Below are 17,637 nucleotides of genomic sequence, written 5' to 3'. Positions count from 1 at the left end.
CCCAACCCCTAGTGGGCGATGAACTGCCCACCTTAAAGGGGGTATTCACTGCTATATCTTACACATCATGCTCTCATCCCCTGGAGCCTCGAGTAGTTATAAAAGAAAAATCAATAAAAGACAAAAGGCATATGAAGAAGGGTGGAAAAACAAAGGTCGGGGTAACTCATGTACCACGATTGCTCCCTCCTACATTCATACACCCAAGTGTGGGCTTCCCTTATCATAGCTACCCTTGTACTGTGGCATGTGGCTTGGAGCCTTCCCCTGTTAGAAAACTAGAAAGGTAGAAAGATTTTCTTATACTTGATAATTACTTGTGATGTTCCTGACTTCTTATTAGGTTTTCTTTATATCTTCTTTCTTTTAGTTCATCAAGCAATTACCAAAGCAAAAGAAAATAAAACAATGGACACCAGATATAGGCATTATGCTAGGGAACCCCCCCGAGGGGAAAACCCAGTCAAAATTCTCTTCCTTTCAATAGTATTCTTTGGGACTCTTTACCCTAGACAAAGACCAAACCTTCCCTCCACACCAAGTCGGCCTCCCAGATCTTCGACCTCTCTTCCAGCAACTTTCGACATCAGGCAACTTCCGACATCAACAAAACTTGGAAGACTTCAATCTCCCAAACTAGGGCATGAAACAAAGAGAGAGAGGCACCAAAATTTTGTTTTTCTTCTTCTCTTTAGATTCCACCCAACTTGCACTTCCTTTGGCTTCCTTAGACCCACTTCGTACTTCTTTGGCTTCCTTAGAGATATCGAACTTGCTTGAGATGAGATACTCCAAATGAATTCGACTTGCTTGTATTTATAGGTTTCAAGGGAGGTCGAATTGATGTCCTTAGGCCAACTTGATGTGGGAGATACAAAAATAATATTTGACTCAATACTAAACCTTTTTACATGATTCAAAGCCCAAGAAGGGTCTCTTTGAATATACAATGACTCTATACACTCAATATTAATCCTAGGCATCTACAATGGGGACTTTGACTAATATAATGATGACCCAAGCGTGAAACCCATGCTTTAATAAGTCATAATAATAATCATAAAAATTCTTTTCTTAATTCTTTTGACAAGTACATTTCATGATGACTCAAATACATTAAATGAAGACCAAACTTACATTTTTAAACACTCCCTCTTAACTAGGGAGGTATTCATTATATACAAGTACAAGGAAGATCTCAACTATATGAATCATGAAGGGCTTTAGGCACCGCAATGCCATGGACTAGATTCCTGACCAGGGCAATCTATCCATTAGTCTCTCAACAATTTAGGCACTGCAATGCCACAGACTAGATTCCTGACCAGGGCAATCTATTTGGGTGGGAATAAGACGGACTCGAGCTTTTAGCCTCTCTAGGTACCATCACGTTTATTTGCTAAGCATCAACTCAGAAATCCAGGTGCGTGTCAGAGCTCAGTGACCAACGCCACCTTTCCAACTTCGGGACCTAGACATCAACACCAAGTGCTGGATATATGTCCTCCCAGGGAATGCTTCACTCACAAAGCCTCAACACTCGATCTAGCAGATCAAGGATAACCAATGTCTCCCAATCAAACTGATTGGTAACAAACATGCTATCAAAATCTTTGAGAGATTCACTTGTACAAACACAACCCCAATCAATAATATACTTTCACATGTACATAATCAAATACAAACCTTCGGGGTTTTCCAGACAACAAATGTTGCTCTTCAACATAGTAGGACTATCAATCGAATCTTTTACAGAAGATTCACTTTACTTTCCTACTTCATATACAACAACATATCTTCAAACATTCTCTAATCAAACTATTCCATGCCCTCCCTCTCAACTAGGCAACTTTCCTTTATCCAGGCTTCCTCTTAGTTTAGGGAGTTCAACTTCTTTACTTCGACATCAGAGAATCTTTTGTGGCTTCCAATCCTTTTCATCCAAGTTGTCATCATCCACATCATGCTTATCAACAAACATCTTCACCATATTGAAGATTGTGTACTTGCACAACTTAGATAGTAAGTACAACCAAATCTATAGAAGCATGAAGTTAGCCATATCAGAATTACAGAAGCATTTCAACCTTATATATTAGATACCAAAACAAACAAGAGACACATACTCTTTCAACATCTTACTAGGGACTTAGTCATAAACCCTAGACTACTTCATAACAACTTTCATTACATCTAGGGTTTTAATGTTTCTTCCAAAGGTATGACATACCTTTCCACATAGTAAAACCCTAGAAACAATTTAAAAATATAGATCAAAAACATCTTGCAACTTTCAGAATTCATATTTTAGACTCCTTACTAATGTTTCCCACAAATCCTAGATTTCATACATGAAAACCAATCACAACTTAGTCATCAACATAACCAACTTCCACTAGTGTTAGTTGCAAACCCTAGATTTTCAATCAAACATCAATCACAACCAAAAATCAAATTTCAACGATATTACACAAATCTCAAATTATCACATTGTCATCATACATCAAAGATTTTCACTTCTACTAAGGTTTAACTCCAAAACCCTAGAATTTCACAAATATGATCATCCTAGAGAAACAACCTTTGACTAGGGCTTATTTCCAAACCCTAGGATTCATGATCACCAATAGACAGATCAACTCATACATCTAGGACTTCATCATCATGCATAGGCATTTCATATCATGTGTTAGTCAGATCCAACTTCATAAATATCAACAAGAGTTAGACAAACAAACTTGATTGAACTAGGGATTGATCGGACAAACACACATTCCAAGGAAATAATTTCTAAGACATTATAAGTGTCTTGCTTTACACATTCCACCAAACCCTAATGAGTTAGGGTTCCAAATAAGAACATAGCAAACCCAAATTTACCAAAACTTCAAAGGTTTAGGATTTTAGACTTTATCATTCAACCCTAACAAGTTAGGTTTTCCTCATCATACCAAAAATCCCAAACATGACATCATCAATTAAGACTTCAAATAACATTTCTCAATAACCCTAAGCAGTTTAGGGTTTCAGTCATTCACATTAGCATACCCTTAGGTTAGGGTTTTCCAGAGAACTTGTCTAGGGTTCTATAAAATCAATTAAGAATACGAGTGGGGTAGATTTATCAAGTGATGAATCACCCAAAATAAGAATCAATATGATTCAATATAGCTAGACATAACAATGTTAGTAATAGATTGTCAAATGAATAAAACATTTAAAGAAATCAATGTTTTGTAGTTTAAGGCATACCTTGTTTCTTGACAAACCTTGTCTTGGGTGGCTCTCTTCCATACTCAAGGATATGGTAGAGGTTTCCGTATTCAAGACTATAGAGGGAGAATGTTGATTAATATTAATATAATCAAATCTTAAATAAGTACATGAAACCAAAGATTGAAAGGAAAAGAGATACTTATCTTTGGGAGATGTTGGGGGCTCCCTCCAAAGCTTTTGAGGGATACCTATAAACTTATAAAACAAAAGAAAATGTCTTTTCCAAAAGCATGTTAAAACCTATAGATTCTAAAACATCAAAAATACAAAATAGGACATCTAAGACTAAAAACAAAGGACTTAGTAGTGCAGGTCCCTTATGTCAGATTCTTCGGGTTTGGCTTTCTTTGGATCTTCTTCTTCAACAATGTTAGCATGATCTCTTTCTCTCTTCTTATTTCTTGGATTGTCGGGACAATCACTTCTGTAGTGACCCTTCTTATGGCATTGATAACATTCTACCTTGGACATGTCAACTTTCTTCCTTGGTCCTTTCGATTTCTTTCCTTTATGTTGAGCAATGTAGGCATTTGAAACATTTTCAAAATTGACAACTAATGAGATCCTTAATTCTTCCTTACTGCAGGCAGTCCATAGTTATTCAAAAGTGGGAGCTTCCTTCCAACTGTTAAGTCCTATAGCAAATGCACCCCAAGTAGGTGGCAATTCTAATAGAGCAGTGATCATGAGTTCTTTGTTCATCAATGGCCAAAAGATCATCTCTGATTCTTGCTATCTTCACAAAGAAGGAGGCCACTGTGTCTTCTTTAGTCATCTTTGTGTTTCTTAGTTCATTTTTCAAGCTTGCTACTTGACCAATGTTCTTAATAAGTGAATAACTTTGACAAGGCTTCATACGTTTCCTGAGCATGATTGATGTTGGCTATGAATGAGATAAGGTTGCCCTTTATTCCTTCTACCATTAGTGTCATGACCACCAATTCTAATTCCCTAAACTTTACTTTTTCAGCATCACTGGAGTCTTCTGTAGGCTTCTTTACTTTTCCTTTGACCAAGTCTAGCACCTTGTTCTTTTCAAGGATGAGGTCAATCCTCTTTTTCCAAGACCTTTATTTTGAGGCTCCTTCAAGTTTGTTCTCTCCCTTGATTGTGTTAGACATTGTTTTTGAAGATGGTAGACTTCTTCCCTTGAATAACTCTTTTGAATGATTCCTTGATCAAGTGCTTGAAATTGCGTTTTTCTTCTTTCTTTATCAAAGCTTTGAAACCATGTTAGAAAATTAGAAAGACAAAAATATTTTCTTATACTTGATAATTACTTGTGATGTTCTTGACTTCTTATTAGGTTTTCTTTATATCTTCTTTCTTTTAGTTCATCAAGCAATTACCAAAGCAAAAGAACATAAAACAATGGACACCAGATATAGGCACTATGCCAGGGAAAACCCCCCCTCGGGGGAAAAACACAGTCAAAATTCTCTTCCTTTCAATAGTATTATTTGAGACTCTTCACCCTAGACAAAGACCAAACCTTCCCTCCACACCAAGTCAACCTCTGAGATCTTCAACCTCTCTTCTAGCAACTTCCGACATTAGGTAGCTCTCGACATTAGGCAACTTCCGATGTTAGCGAAACTTGGAAGACTTCAATCTCCCAAACTAGGGCACGAAACAAAGAGAGAGAGGCACCAAAATTTCATTTTTCTTCTTCTCCTTAGATTCCACCCAACTCGCACTTCCTTTGGCTTCCTTAGACCCACTTCGCACTTCTCTGACTTCCTTAGAGATATCGAACTTGCTTGAGATGAGATACTCCAAATGAATTCGACTTGCTTCTATTTATAGGCTTCAAGGGAGGTCGAATTGATGTCCTTAGGCCAACTTGATGTGGAGGATACATAAATCATATTTGACTCAATACTAAACCTTTTTACATGATTCAAAAGCCCAAGAAGGGTCTATTTGAATATACAATGACTCTATAAACTCAATATTAATCCTAGGAGTCCACAATGGGGACTTTGACTAATATAATGATGACCCAAGCATGAAACCCATGCTTTAATAAGTCGTAATAATAATAATAATATTTTTTTTTTTTTTACTTCTTTTGACAAGTACATTTCATGATGACTCAAATACATTAAATGAAGATTGAATCTAGTTACATTTTTCAACATCCCCTGATGCCTCACTTCTTTCCATCATTATATCACATGCCACTTGCCATTTGATGGATGTACCATGGACATATCACCCCCTTAGAGGCTGAAACCACCTAATAGGGTCCTTGGTTAACTTTCTTCTTGAACTTGGAGGCACTTGTACATTCAAAAGCCCATTATGGAATGGCATGCCACTATGAAGTGTCCACTTTGTCCATGACTTGGAAGCTCATTTACTCAATTGCACTAATGTTTGGTTGTACTGGAAGGTGAGGGGACGCATTGGATCTTATACAGGATTGCAAGTGGGTCTTCATCTTGGGTTTGGTCTCCCTATATGGGGTCCAAGCCCTCTAGATGGTCATATTAGCATTTGTAGGGTGAGCGTTGAGAGCCATGGGCCTCCACCATAGCAAAGAGCAGATTGCCACTTCATGGGATTCTTCAATTCCACTCATTTCTTGCTTGTGTTCCACCCATTTGGCGATGATGATGCACCTGGACCACCTTGCCCAGCCGTCAACACTCTTGCACCACAAACTTGGTAGTTGATCTAGGGCCTAGATGAGGATGTGTCTCACCATGGGAGACAATGGGAGGGATTCCATCATTCTTCTAACCCTTATAGATGGGATACAGGCTTGTTCGATCCATTTGGAGACCCATGATGATGTTTTGTGGCCCCATAGCCACTTAGGGGCACCATAGGTCATTTGCTTGGATATTAAGGGGCCACCCTCTTTATCACTATGTTTGGAGCTCATTCATTCATCTTGGTCCTCATTAGACTCCATTACGCCTCTTCAATGGCCCTTCGACCTATTGTATCTATCATTTTTCCCTCTTGAGAGGCTTATTTTTGTATTATGGAGTTATCTTGGTGGGCTTATCACCAAGTAATGTTATTTTTGCACATTATTTTATTAATTGGGGCATTATTAGGCCTAATTAGGCGAATCAAACCCCTTGACTAGGATATATATTGATGTGATGATCATTTCATTTGATCATCACTTGGATTTGGATCATTATCTCTTCTTGAGAATTTCGCTATAGCTCTTGGAGGACAAATTGGAGATTCTTGAATGCATTTTGATGTTTGGGTTGATGCTATTCTATTTTGGAGCTTCTCTCTTGCAAATGTAATGGATGGATATACTTTTTCTGCCATGTAAGTTTCTCTTTTATGCAAAATTTTCATTAAATGTTTAATGTATGAAATACTGCATCATGAAGCTGCTTGTGCTCTAAATTATGCGAAAATCTTAAATCACTTTGTAGTCTTGATCTATTGCATGTGTTATTCATTGGGCAAGGAAAAGTGAATGTTCCTAGGGGTTGTCTTTGAAACCTAAAACTCCATTCTTTTGGCAAGTCGAAGTATAAATCCTTGTTGTAGTTGGGTAGCTGCTTCACTAGGGCATGCGAAGCTGCAATTAGGCTCCTTGATAGAGCAAAGACCTTGAATCAATCTCATTCTTGACTCCATTCTCCCAATAGGATATGCATTGGTCTAGTCCTAGATGATCACCAGAACGAAAATCTTTCTCACCTCCTTTCCTCTTTTCTAAGTCCTAACCCTAGTGTCTCCTAGGGCATCACACAAAATCAATTGTAGCCATCCAAAATTGATGACAGTTGGCCTAGAATTGCGCTGGCGTGTCCTTAAGAAGTCCTCCAAATTTGAAGTTATTCCGACGGTGGAATCTCGAGTTCTTCCAAGCCCTAGTTCAAGGACCATTGTCCCTAGGTCTCACTTTGTTAGTGGCTTCTTTAAGGATCATATCATTGAAAATTAATGACAAATCTCATTTCCTTAATCCTTTTCTTCTACCTTACTTGGTCAAGGCCCTTTGTTTGAAGTTTCACCCCAAACCCTTGACCTTGTTTGGGTCCACTAGGGTTTCTTTGTGGTCCCGCAACCTTGTTTCTCCAACTTCACAAGGATTACTTAGAAAACCTTATTTCTCTAGGATTCTTAGGTCTAGGGCATTTCACATCAACAAATACTGCTCAACCCTAGGTCTAGGGCTCCTTCTAGCCCTTCTTGGAGAGCCATTTTCCTTGCTTCTTGAGCAAGTAAACCCTTAGAGTAGTATGATGCAACTTGGCTGCTTGATCCTTGAAGTTCTCAAGAAAGGGCATGGAATGCAAGCCTTAGTAATGGCATTCAATTCTTTGTAGGTACCCTTTGTCACTGCTTCTTGACATCAAAGATTTTTCTCAGGTAACCTTATAAAAAGGAAGCTGTCCTAGAGACAACATCGTTTCAGTGTTGGATCCTACTTTTCTCTCCCCTAGGTCTAGGTGTTAATGCTATGACAACTGGGATTTTTGAAATAAGAAACATTGGGTAGGTAGTGTGATGAAGGCATATGTGGCTTACCAGTTATCCATACAATGTCAAAAATATATGCAGATGATCAAATAAGATAACATCACAGCTTTGACCTTTACTTGAACAAGCTTGGAGCTTTGAGTCCTGACGATTAGAGGGAACACTTTCTGGTTTGAGAACATGACCTCATCAAGTTGCTTCAGGGCTCTGATCCCCCCTTTTCTAAATCTAGACCATGTAATCCAAAGATCAGAAAAGTTGTGCTTTTGATATACATTAGGGTTGTAAAGTCCTAAACTAAACTGTAAATATCAAGCCTTTTGCTCCTTTGGGCCCCATTGATGAGGAAGAAGGCGCTTCTTATCTTCACGGCACTCAACCATGTTGGAGGCTTTGCACATCAGCGAATTGTCCTCCAACATCTCATCAATTATTCAACTTCAAAATATTGCTCTCCATTGCATCATTCAAAGCACCAATATTAGCAAAGACTAGGGTCTGGCCATCTAACTTTAGCAACAGCCAAACTGGCCTATAGGTCGGTCCAATGCTGTACTTTGAAGCATGGGCAACAGGCCTAGGTGACAACGTTGCAGTGCTGCTCTTTTCTTCCTCATGCATAGAATTGTAAGCAATAAACCTTCGTGGAATAAGTTTTTTTTTTTGCTTTTGTTTTTCTGATTTTTTTTTTTTTTTTTTTTTTTTAACAATAACTGGGCAATTTATATTATATAAAGACTACAGCAAAAACTGCAGCTAGTGGTACATCCCTGTAGTGTTCATAAAGATTCAAGCTCGACTGCATTACAATTTTTAACCAGACCTACTGCAAGCCAGTAATACAAAATAGCTTGGTTTCTAAACAAAATAGCCCAGATTTCCTTAGTACCATATACACCGTAGGAGATGCTAAAAACTCATTATAATGCAAAATACATTAAAATCAACTGAGTGCTAGTGCTGGAAGCATCCTCCAGGCTTGTGCTTGTAGGTTCAATTTCCTGCTCAGCTGTTGCCATCTCTTTGTCAAATTGATTCTGCATTTCTTCACCCTTCATTTGACCTCTTGAGGAGCACATTACCATCCTCTAAGCTGATGCTGCAGACTGGTCCCCTTTTAGCAAATTTAAAGCAAGGTTACGAAGGAAACTACATTCTGCTTCAGCCACTGCCATCTGCTTCATTAAATCCATCAGAGAACCCATTATATCAGCCATCTGTGTTGAAATCTGCTGTTTCAATTCATGTAATTTAGAAGCCAGGTTTAAAATAGAGGGTCATTTACAATGCACATGTTCTTTATGGCTTTGAAGAGCCCCACAAATCTCTTCGAGTTCCCAAGAATCCATTTGGTTCGCAACTGAACCAGAATCATCAGTAGAAAAAGACTGTCCACTGCCTCCGCTGACCAAACCTTCCTGTAACGCCCACCAACAAAAATACCTCTGTGCCTGAGTGACCTCAAACCAGACAATGCCGTGAAATTCCCTTGCTAAACTAACCAATGAGTGGCCAGAGATTCCATGTGCTAGAAGTTTGCAAGGGGGTCAGTTACCCTGGCAGCTAAGTCACAGGACACGTCCTCCAAGGTCCCGTGTCCCGTATTTTACGTGTCAGACACGAAAACGGCCCTAAAACGTGTCGAAAACGTTTTTCATCGTGTCCTGTAAAATGTAAAACGTATTCGTCGGTTTTCGTCGTGTCCTGCATCTGGAAAACGCGTATTCCATTGATAGAAAATGTTGCCTGCATAAGCTGCAATTTTTTTTGAAAGAAACAAATAATTTTTGAGTGGGGCAACTTAATGATCAAGTCTAGGCCCTAGTATTGATATGCTATTCATGGTAATGTTAAATTCTTAAAGTAAAAGTGACATTCTCCTTAATCTTCATTTTCATCGACATTCTCCTTAATCTTCATTTTCAAAAATGAAGATTAAGGAGAATGTCGATGAAAATGAAGATTAAGGAGAATGTCACTTTTACTTAAATTTTTAACATTACCATGAAATGACTCAGGATGTTTGAGAGTGGTTCCGGCCTCATTGGATTTCATATGGAGAAAGTAGAATTTTAGATTTCATTCAAAATGCAACAGACTTATCAGTTTTTCAGGATTTCAGGATTGGGAGATTGTAATGTTTCCAGGTGACACCACCTGCCCGGGCTACCCCTGCCACTAGTAGAGGACGTGGTCTACCTCCTATAGCTCCTACTTCTAGTTCTTCAACTTCTAGAGCATAGCAAACTCCACTGCCAACTCCACTAGCACCAGCATCTACATCTAGAGGGAAAGGGAAAGCTGTGGCATTTTCTCGCAAGAGGGGCAGAGGAAATCAATAGGATTAGACTTTAGTTATTTTCTTATGTGCTTGTAAGTTGTACATGAACAATGAACATTGAATATTCAAGAATCAAGACCAAGCATATCACATTCTAATTTCTAAATAGTAAATTTTGATTCTATTTATTTTTTTAAAGTGAACTATGAACTTTGAGAAGTAATTATATTTTAATTTGATTAGATAAGCTGCAACCTGCAATTTAATATGGATAAAAAAACTATATTTCGGTATATATATATATATATATTTATTAAATATATATAAAACGTGTCCCCCGTGTCCTTTTTCCAGGTCACTGCGTTTCGTACTGAATACTCGTATTTACGTGTCCTCCGTGTCTCGTGTCCTCGTGTCATGTGACTTAGCCTGGCAGCTTTCTTGCTCCTAACAGACTTTGAAACTGAAAACAAATGCCCAGATCACTAAAAACAAAGTTGAGGAACACCCAGAAGAACTCGATACAGGTGGAAACCGTTATCCCACATTGAGCCTGAAAAACAAGTGCCAATGAAAGATAAACATGTAGAATTAAAGATTGGAGCATGTAGCAGATTAGCTCCCATCGCTTCATGTTACAAATTGTATGGGTGATGAATAATGGCTGGTGCACCATGTGCCAGTGTATGTGTACCATGAGCTTTGCCATCCAACCATTCAATATCATGCAATATGTCATTAACTTGATGAGATTTAAGGCATGGATTGTTGTTCTAATGTTCCAATAACCACTAACTCCGCAACTTTTAGTATCATGCCATAATTGGCCCATTGATCTGCCTAATTGTTGAGGTCACACAATACATGATAGAAGGATATGGACATGTAGGAATTTGCTTCTCATTTGCTCCTACCAAGAATGAATCTTAAAGGATGAACACCTGGCTCTGAATTATGTACCATATGACTGATAATATTTTTTGAATCTCCTATGGCGGTAAAAGATTGCATACCCATTCCCTTAGCTACTTTAAGTCCTTGCCATATAGCATAGGCTTCTGCCCTGTTGTTGGAAACAATACCAAGGCCCCAAGCAAAATAAATTTTAGATATTGATGAATTAAAGTTGTGCCTTAAGCAAAAAGTCAAGAACTTTTACTTCTTGCAAACAAGCTGTCTTCAACTCATTAATTTTCTGACAAGAGCTTGACACTGGACAGTGACCTTTGTGCATAGGTTTGAAAGATCCCACACATTACATGAGAAGTTCTTCCTTTGGGGATGCAAGGGAGATACCAAATGTAACCTCACCCATTGGTTACATCCATTCCAGCAGGTTTTTCCAAAAAATCATTCATTGTCCTTGGTTTCTGCTCTTGGTTTCTGCAGAGGCACTTTGCCTTATTGCATAGAAGACTCTGCAGGCAGGTGCAGCAGAGGTGGTGGCGACCTGGTTTGCATGTTTTCATTGCCGGAAGGTTGAAAGTTCTGAGAACCGGAGCTTGCCCCTTAGGTGCCATTGGGGCTGCATGTGAGAAGATTCTAGTACCATAGGTGGACATGATAGTTTGAGACATGGCTTGATGTTGCAATTGCTTACCAATGTTTGAACCTTTCCTTGTAATGACAATCCAATCTTCCTGGGGTTTTGAATGACTTGGAGGATTTTTGGCCACATGGGGGCAGACATTAGTGCAGCAATTGTGGCTTTGGCAGCAGAAACAGGTGTTTGGATGATTGATATACTGCACAGGTTGGTAGATGATTATATCCTCAACTTGGATATCATTGGACTCCTTTAGCAGATCTTTTCTTTTTTGTGTCTAGGGAAATGGGCAACTCGGCCAGTCTCGTACTTGCATGACATAAGGTCGATTCCAATTGCCACCACTATAAAGACTACAGGAAAAACTGCAGCTAGTGTTACATTCCTGTAGTGTTCATAAAGTTTCAAGCTTGACTGCATTACATTTTTAAACCAGACCTACTTCAAGCCAGCAATACAAAATAGCTTGGTTTCTAAACAAAATAGCCCAGATTTCCTTAGTACCATATACACTGTAGGAGATGCTCGAAACTCATTATAATGCAAAATACATTAAAATTACCAGAGTGCTAGTACTGGAAGCATCCTCCAGGCTTGTGCTTGTAGGTTCGATTTCCTGCTCAGCTGTTGCCATCTCTTTGTCATATTGATTCTCCATTTCTTCACCCTTCATTTGACCTCTTGAGGGGCACATTACCATCCTCTACACTGCTGCTCCAGACTGGTCCCTTTTCAGCAAATTTAAAGCCAGGTTATGAAGGAGACTACATTCTGCTTCAGCCATTGCCATCTGCTTCATTAAATCCATTAGAGTACCCATTATATCAGCCATCTGTGTTGAAATCTGCTGTTCCAATTCATGTAATTTAGAAGCCAGGTTTAAAATAGAGGGTCAATGACAATGCACATGGTGTTCATGGCTTTAAAAAGCCCCACAAATCTCTTCGAGTTCCCAGGAATCCATTTGGTTCCCAACTGAACCAGAATCATCAGTAGAAAAAGACTGTTCACTGCCTCCACTGACCAAACGTTCCTGTAATGCCCACCAACAAAAATACCTCTGCCCGAGTGACCTCAGACCAGATTATGCCGTGAACTTCCCTTGCTAAACTAACCAAAGAGTGGCCAGAGACTCCATGTGCTAGAAGTTTGCAAGGGGGCAAATTCCCCTGGCAGCTCTCTTGCTCCTAACAGACTTTGAAACAGAAAACAAATGCCCAGATCACTAAAAACAAAGTTGAGGAACACCCAGAAGAACTGGATACTGGTAGAAACCATTATCCCACAGTGAGCCTGAAAAACTAGTGCAAATGAAAGACAAGCATGCGGAATTAAAGATTGGAGCATGTAGCAGATTAGCTCCCATCTCTTCATGTTACAAATTGTATGGGCGATGAATAATGGCTTGTGCACCATGTGCCAGTGTATGTGTACCACGAGGTTTGCTATCCAACCATGTAGAAATTAGTACCATGAAATATGTCATTAACTGATGAGCTTTAAGGCATGGATTGTTGTTCTAATGTTCCAATAACCACCAACTCCCCAACTTTATTATCACTCCATAAGTGGCCCATGGATCTGCCTAATTGTGGAGTTCACACAATACATGATAGAAGGATATGGAGATAAAGGACTTTGCTTCTCATTTGCTCCTATCAAGAATGAATCTTAAAGGATGATCACCTGGCTCTGAATTATGTACCATATGACTGATAATATTTTTGGAATCTCCTATGACAGTAAAAGATTATTACTTTCGGTAAAGAAACAATTATTACTTTTGCTCTCGCTGGAATTTCCAACCTTGGATTTGGCAAACCTCCAGAGTTTCATTTACACCATAAATCAATTTTTGAAATTAACCTTTGTTTTTCGCCTTTCAGAGTTGATCTGCTCCAGTGAGAGGTCAAAGTCAATCATGGTGGGATTAGTGTGGCGTAAGTATGTTGTCCAAGCTCAACTCAAATTAGAATTTTGCACATCAAAGTCAATCCTTTTTGACTATAGATTGTTAGGACGAGCACAAGTAAAGAATCCAATATCTGATTCCAATGGACCTTAAAGTCCACTTAATATATCCTAGATATATTAAGAGGTAAAAGACATTTTTATAGCTATAATTGTAAGAGGCTTAATTTATTTGAGAAGGCTCTTTTGACTTCTAGAAACTCTCAGTTTGTCATTTCAAATGAAGCTGGTTACCTTTGGGCTCTAATTTTGAGAATGCATTTTAACAAATATTTTCAATCCACTGTACTTAATCTGGCTGTTTGCTTAACCTATTACATTTTTTATATTTGACTTTAGTGAGGCATCTTTCCTCTCAATACCTCCATAAATACCGTAGGATAAATCGTTTTTAGATTTTACAGGGAGGAATCTTGGTTGATGTGTGCTGGATTTCTGATTTCTAGGAAGTCAAATGTGTTCACAGGTTTAAATGTTAGAGATGTTTTGCAGATTTCATTGGTATTTCTTAAGAAGCATTTGCAATGAGTCAGAAATATTTCTCTAGGAAGAACCATTTCTAGCTTAGATTTCCTAAAACTCAGTAAGTCTGTCATAAGAAAGTTCTGTTTTTTTCTTTACCTTTTTATTGAACGTTTTTTTGTTCTTGCTCTTCACAGTGCATTTTGTAGTGTTCTCGAGGTGTTAGCAAGTTGTATCCTATTATTTTAAACTTTTACAAGCTTGTGGGTATGAAGTTGCTACTTTTGACATATTGATAGCACCTAGAACTCTTGTTTAACACTTTTTGAGTAGTTAATTCAAATTGTAAAATAAAGAAGCATTTGCAATGAGTCAGAAATATTTCTCTAGGAAGAATCATTTCTAGCATAGATGTTCTAAAACTCAGTAAGTCTGTCATAAGAGAGTTATGATTTTTTTTTGCTTTACCTTCTTATTGAACATATTTTTGTTCTCTTTTCACAGTGCATTTTGTAGTGTTCTCGAGGTGTTAGCTAGTTGTAATCTATTATTTTAAGCTCTTACAAGCTTGTGGGTATGAAGTTGCTGCTTTTGACATATTGATAGCACCTAGTAGTCTTGTTTAACACTTTTTGATTAGTTAATTCAAATTGTAATGGAATTTAAGTCACTAGTGCAATTTTTCTCAGATTGGACACTTTTTGAGTAGTTAATTCAAATTGTAATGGAATTTAAGTCACTAGAGTAATTTTTCTCAGATTGAGGACTTGGGGGAGTTGTGTCAGCATATTTGTTTAGATGATTTTACCACAAAATTCTCAAAAGAAATCTGGTCCCCATTGTTTTATGTGAGCCCATTTTATCTTCTAGAAACATGACTGAAGTTGCAGACATATTCATACCGAGAGCATATAAAATGAAAGTGTTTTATGCTGTGTCCCCCTTCAAAATGTATGGTTTGTAAGAAAGATGCATTTTGCTATGTGATAAGACTAGTTTGAATTACTTTAACAAACGAGTACTTTTATGTGGCAATATGTAAGGGATTGTTTCAACCGTCTAAACTAACGTGTTTGTTTTAATATAATTTTTTTCTGGTTTGTTAGTCTCTGTTTCACCAAGCGCCTTAGTTGAGTGTTTTCATTTCAATAATATAAGTACAATTTGGTTTGTTCCGCAGCATCAAAAATATTTTATGTTAGTGAAGATGAGCATAGACCCATTTGAGATTGCAACAAATGATTATGACACACCGCCAGATTCTCCGCATGGCATAGAGGCAACGACAGATGCAGGGAATGAAGAAGACACTCTCAAGGAGGACATTAAAACTAATAACAAGGGGGGCACCTCCCCTACTGCTACCCCTATCAACAGCGATGCAGAGGACGATGAAGTGGTTTCTCAACCACCTCTGGTACAAAATACCACTGCTGCAGAAGAACCCCCCAAATCTAAAGATGAGGAGGAGGAAAACATGGATGAACTCGGCAAATACCAGTCGGGGGATCCCGATAAAATTGAGAAATTCACGGCCGTATTGGCACAACTAACACCTGATCAGATGAACAGGTATGAATCCTTCCGGCGAGCTGGCTTTCAGAAGGCAAACATGAGGAGGGTATTGCAGAGTATAGCGGGGTGTCCCATCTCCATGCCCATGACCATAGTCATGTCGGGAGTAGCCAAGATGTTTGTGGGGGAATTGGTGGAAACGGGGCGGATGGTGATGACGGAGAGGAACGAAAGAGGTCCCATTCGCCCTTGTCACATCCGAGAGGCCTATCGCCGCCTCAAGTTGGAAGGCAAGGTGCCAAAGCGATCAAGGCCTCGCCTCTTTTACTAGTTTCAAATGAATGCAATTTATTTGTGTTGGTTATTATAGTGGTGCTGTGAATCTATTTTGAAGAATATGAGGACCTGCTAAAAATTTAGAGAGGCAAAAGCTTCTGTTGAGGAATGCAGCTGTAAAAAGATGACATTGTTAATAGTAGTGCCAAAGTGATAAAGGCCTCACAATAATACCTCCTCTTATAAAACCAAGTTCAACAAATGCCTGTAAAATATTGATCCTAAGTTGTCTTGGACCTTTCATGGAAGATATTGGTGTGAAAAGTCCCATTTTTTAAGGGGAATTGATGTGCGATTTTTTGAAACTGTTATGATTATGCAATTGATTCCCGATCTTTTCAGTAGAAGTATTTGAAACTGTTATGATTATGCAATTGATTCCCAATCATTTCAGTAGGAGTAGCTGAAGATTTACCACAAATGTTCATATTTTTGCTATTATTTCTTCTCAAAAGTTGCTGATTATGAAAGGCTTATTATGCACAACCCTTATACTTCTCCAAACAACCTAAGTTGTCTTGGACCTTTCATGGAAGATATTGGTGTGGAAACTCCCATTTTTTAAGGGGAACTGATGTGTGATTTTTTGAAACTGTTACGATTATGCAATTGATTCCCAATCTTTTCAGTAGAAGTATTTGAAACTGTTATGATTATGCAATTGATTCCCAATCATTTCAGGAGTAGCTGAAGATTTACCACAAATGTTCAGTTTTTTGCTATTATTTCTTCTCAAAAGTTGCTGATTATGAAAGGCTTATTATGCACAACCCTTATACTTCTCCAAACAAATTGTAATATGCATTGGTAGAGAAGATGGGTTACTTTCCAAAAAGGCTTTACATAATTTTCTAAAAGGGCATTCTATGGAGAGGAATATCAAAGAAATATTGAGTTGATATTATGGATTTGGATTTTGAGGTAGTGGATTATCAAATAAATATTTTGAATTGATATAGATGAATCTGATTTTGCAAACTAGAAGGAAAAATGTTGTAAGTGGTATTTGATAGGATCATTTTGAATTAATATTGATAGATTTTGTAAACTATGAGATAAGATGTTTCTGTTTTTGTTTTTATGTTTTTTTTAACAGGAACAAGAATTTTTGGAGAATCGGTGATTTCAAAATATCAGTTTCCAATATTGTGCCAGAGACAACCATTTTATAAATACCACAAACAAGCTTTTTCTAAAATGTCTCTAGAGACTTGAACCCATGTAGCTTGGGAATGAAATAACCAAACCACTCGAGCTAAGATCCTTTAACTTGAAAATAAACGAGGACACGGGGGTGGGTTTTGATTCATTTATATGTGCACGAGTCATGAAACCATTTAATATGGTCTCTCTTAGTGCAACTACATATTTGACCACTACCTCAAGGTGCCCCCATGGCTCCAGGGACGTCTCATGGGAATTTACTTTGCCCAATGGTGACAAACTCCCCGTTTTCCACCATTGGATTTAACCCCTTTAAGCTAAGATACGGTGTTATAAATAGTGTTGATAAGAAAATATTTTAAGTCAATATTTGATATGTTTTGCAAACTATAAGTACGTTATTATAAATAGCATTAGTGAAAATATTTTAATTCAATATAGATAGATTTGTAAATTGAATAAAAAGATATGGTAAATAACTTGGACAAAAAATTGTTCGCAAATGACAAATATTTAAGAAGATAGAGATAAAGGATATTTACAAATGATAAATTATTTGTAACATACATGAGAAATTTGAGAAAGCGCATTTAATGAATAATGTATATTATTTTGTAATGAA

General features: G+C 37.9%; 1 protein-coding gene across 15 annotated transcripts in view; it reads left to right on the top strand.

Annotated features, from left to right (window-relative positions):
* LOC149250219 (transcription initiation factor TFIID subunit 11-like) overlaps positions 1-15,853 on the top strand; it is a 67,007-nt gene extending 51,154 nt beyond the window's left edge. For 9 of the 15 annotated variants that reach the window (XM_089458973.1, XM_089458958.1, XM_089458959.1 and 6 more), the window contains one exon: positions 15,181-15,853. In XM_089458973.1, coding sequence (XP_089315099.1) covers positions 15,196-15,846 — 651 coding nt within the window. In that variant the 5' untranslated portion in view covers positions 15,181-15,195 and the 3' untranslated portion in view covers positions 15,847-15,853. Of the gene's footprint in view, positions 1-13,453; positions 13,512-15,180 lie in introns of all 15 variants that reach the window. The other 6 variants (XM_089458972.1, XM_089458968.1, XM_089458963.1 and 3 more) reach the window with 2 other exon arrangements.
* Positions 15,854-17,637: the final 1,784 nt, after the last annotated feature.

This window comes from Pinus tabuliformis, chromosome 7 (genome assembly GCF_031772625.1).
Source record: "Pinus tabuliformis cultivar Carrire ecotype Pingquan chromosome 7, CPIR1, whole genome shotgun sequence".
In the NCBI taxonomy this organism is placed as follows: Eukaryota; Viridiplantae; Streptophyta; class Pinopsida; order Pinales; family Pinaceae; genus Pinus; species Pinus tabuliformis.
This window is presented reverse-complemented; position numbering and strand designations above follow the sequence as displayed.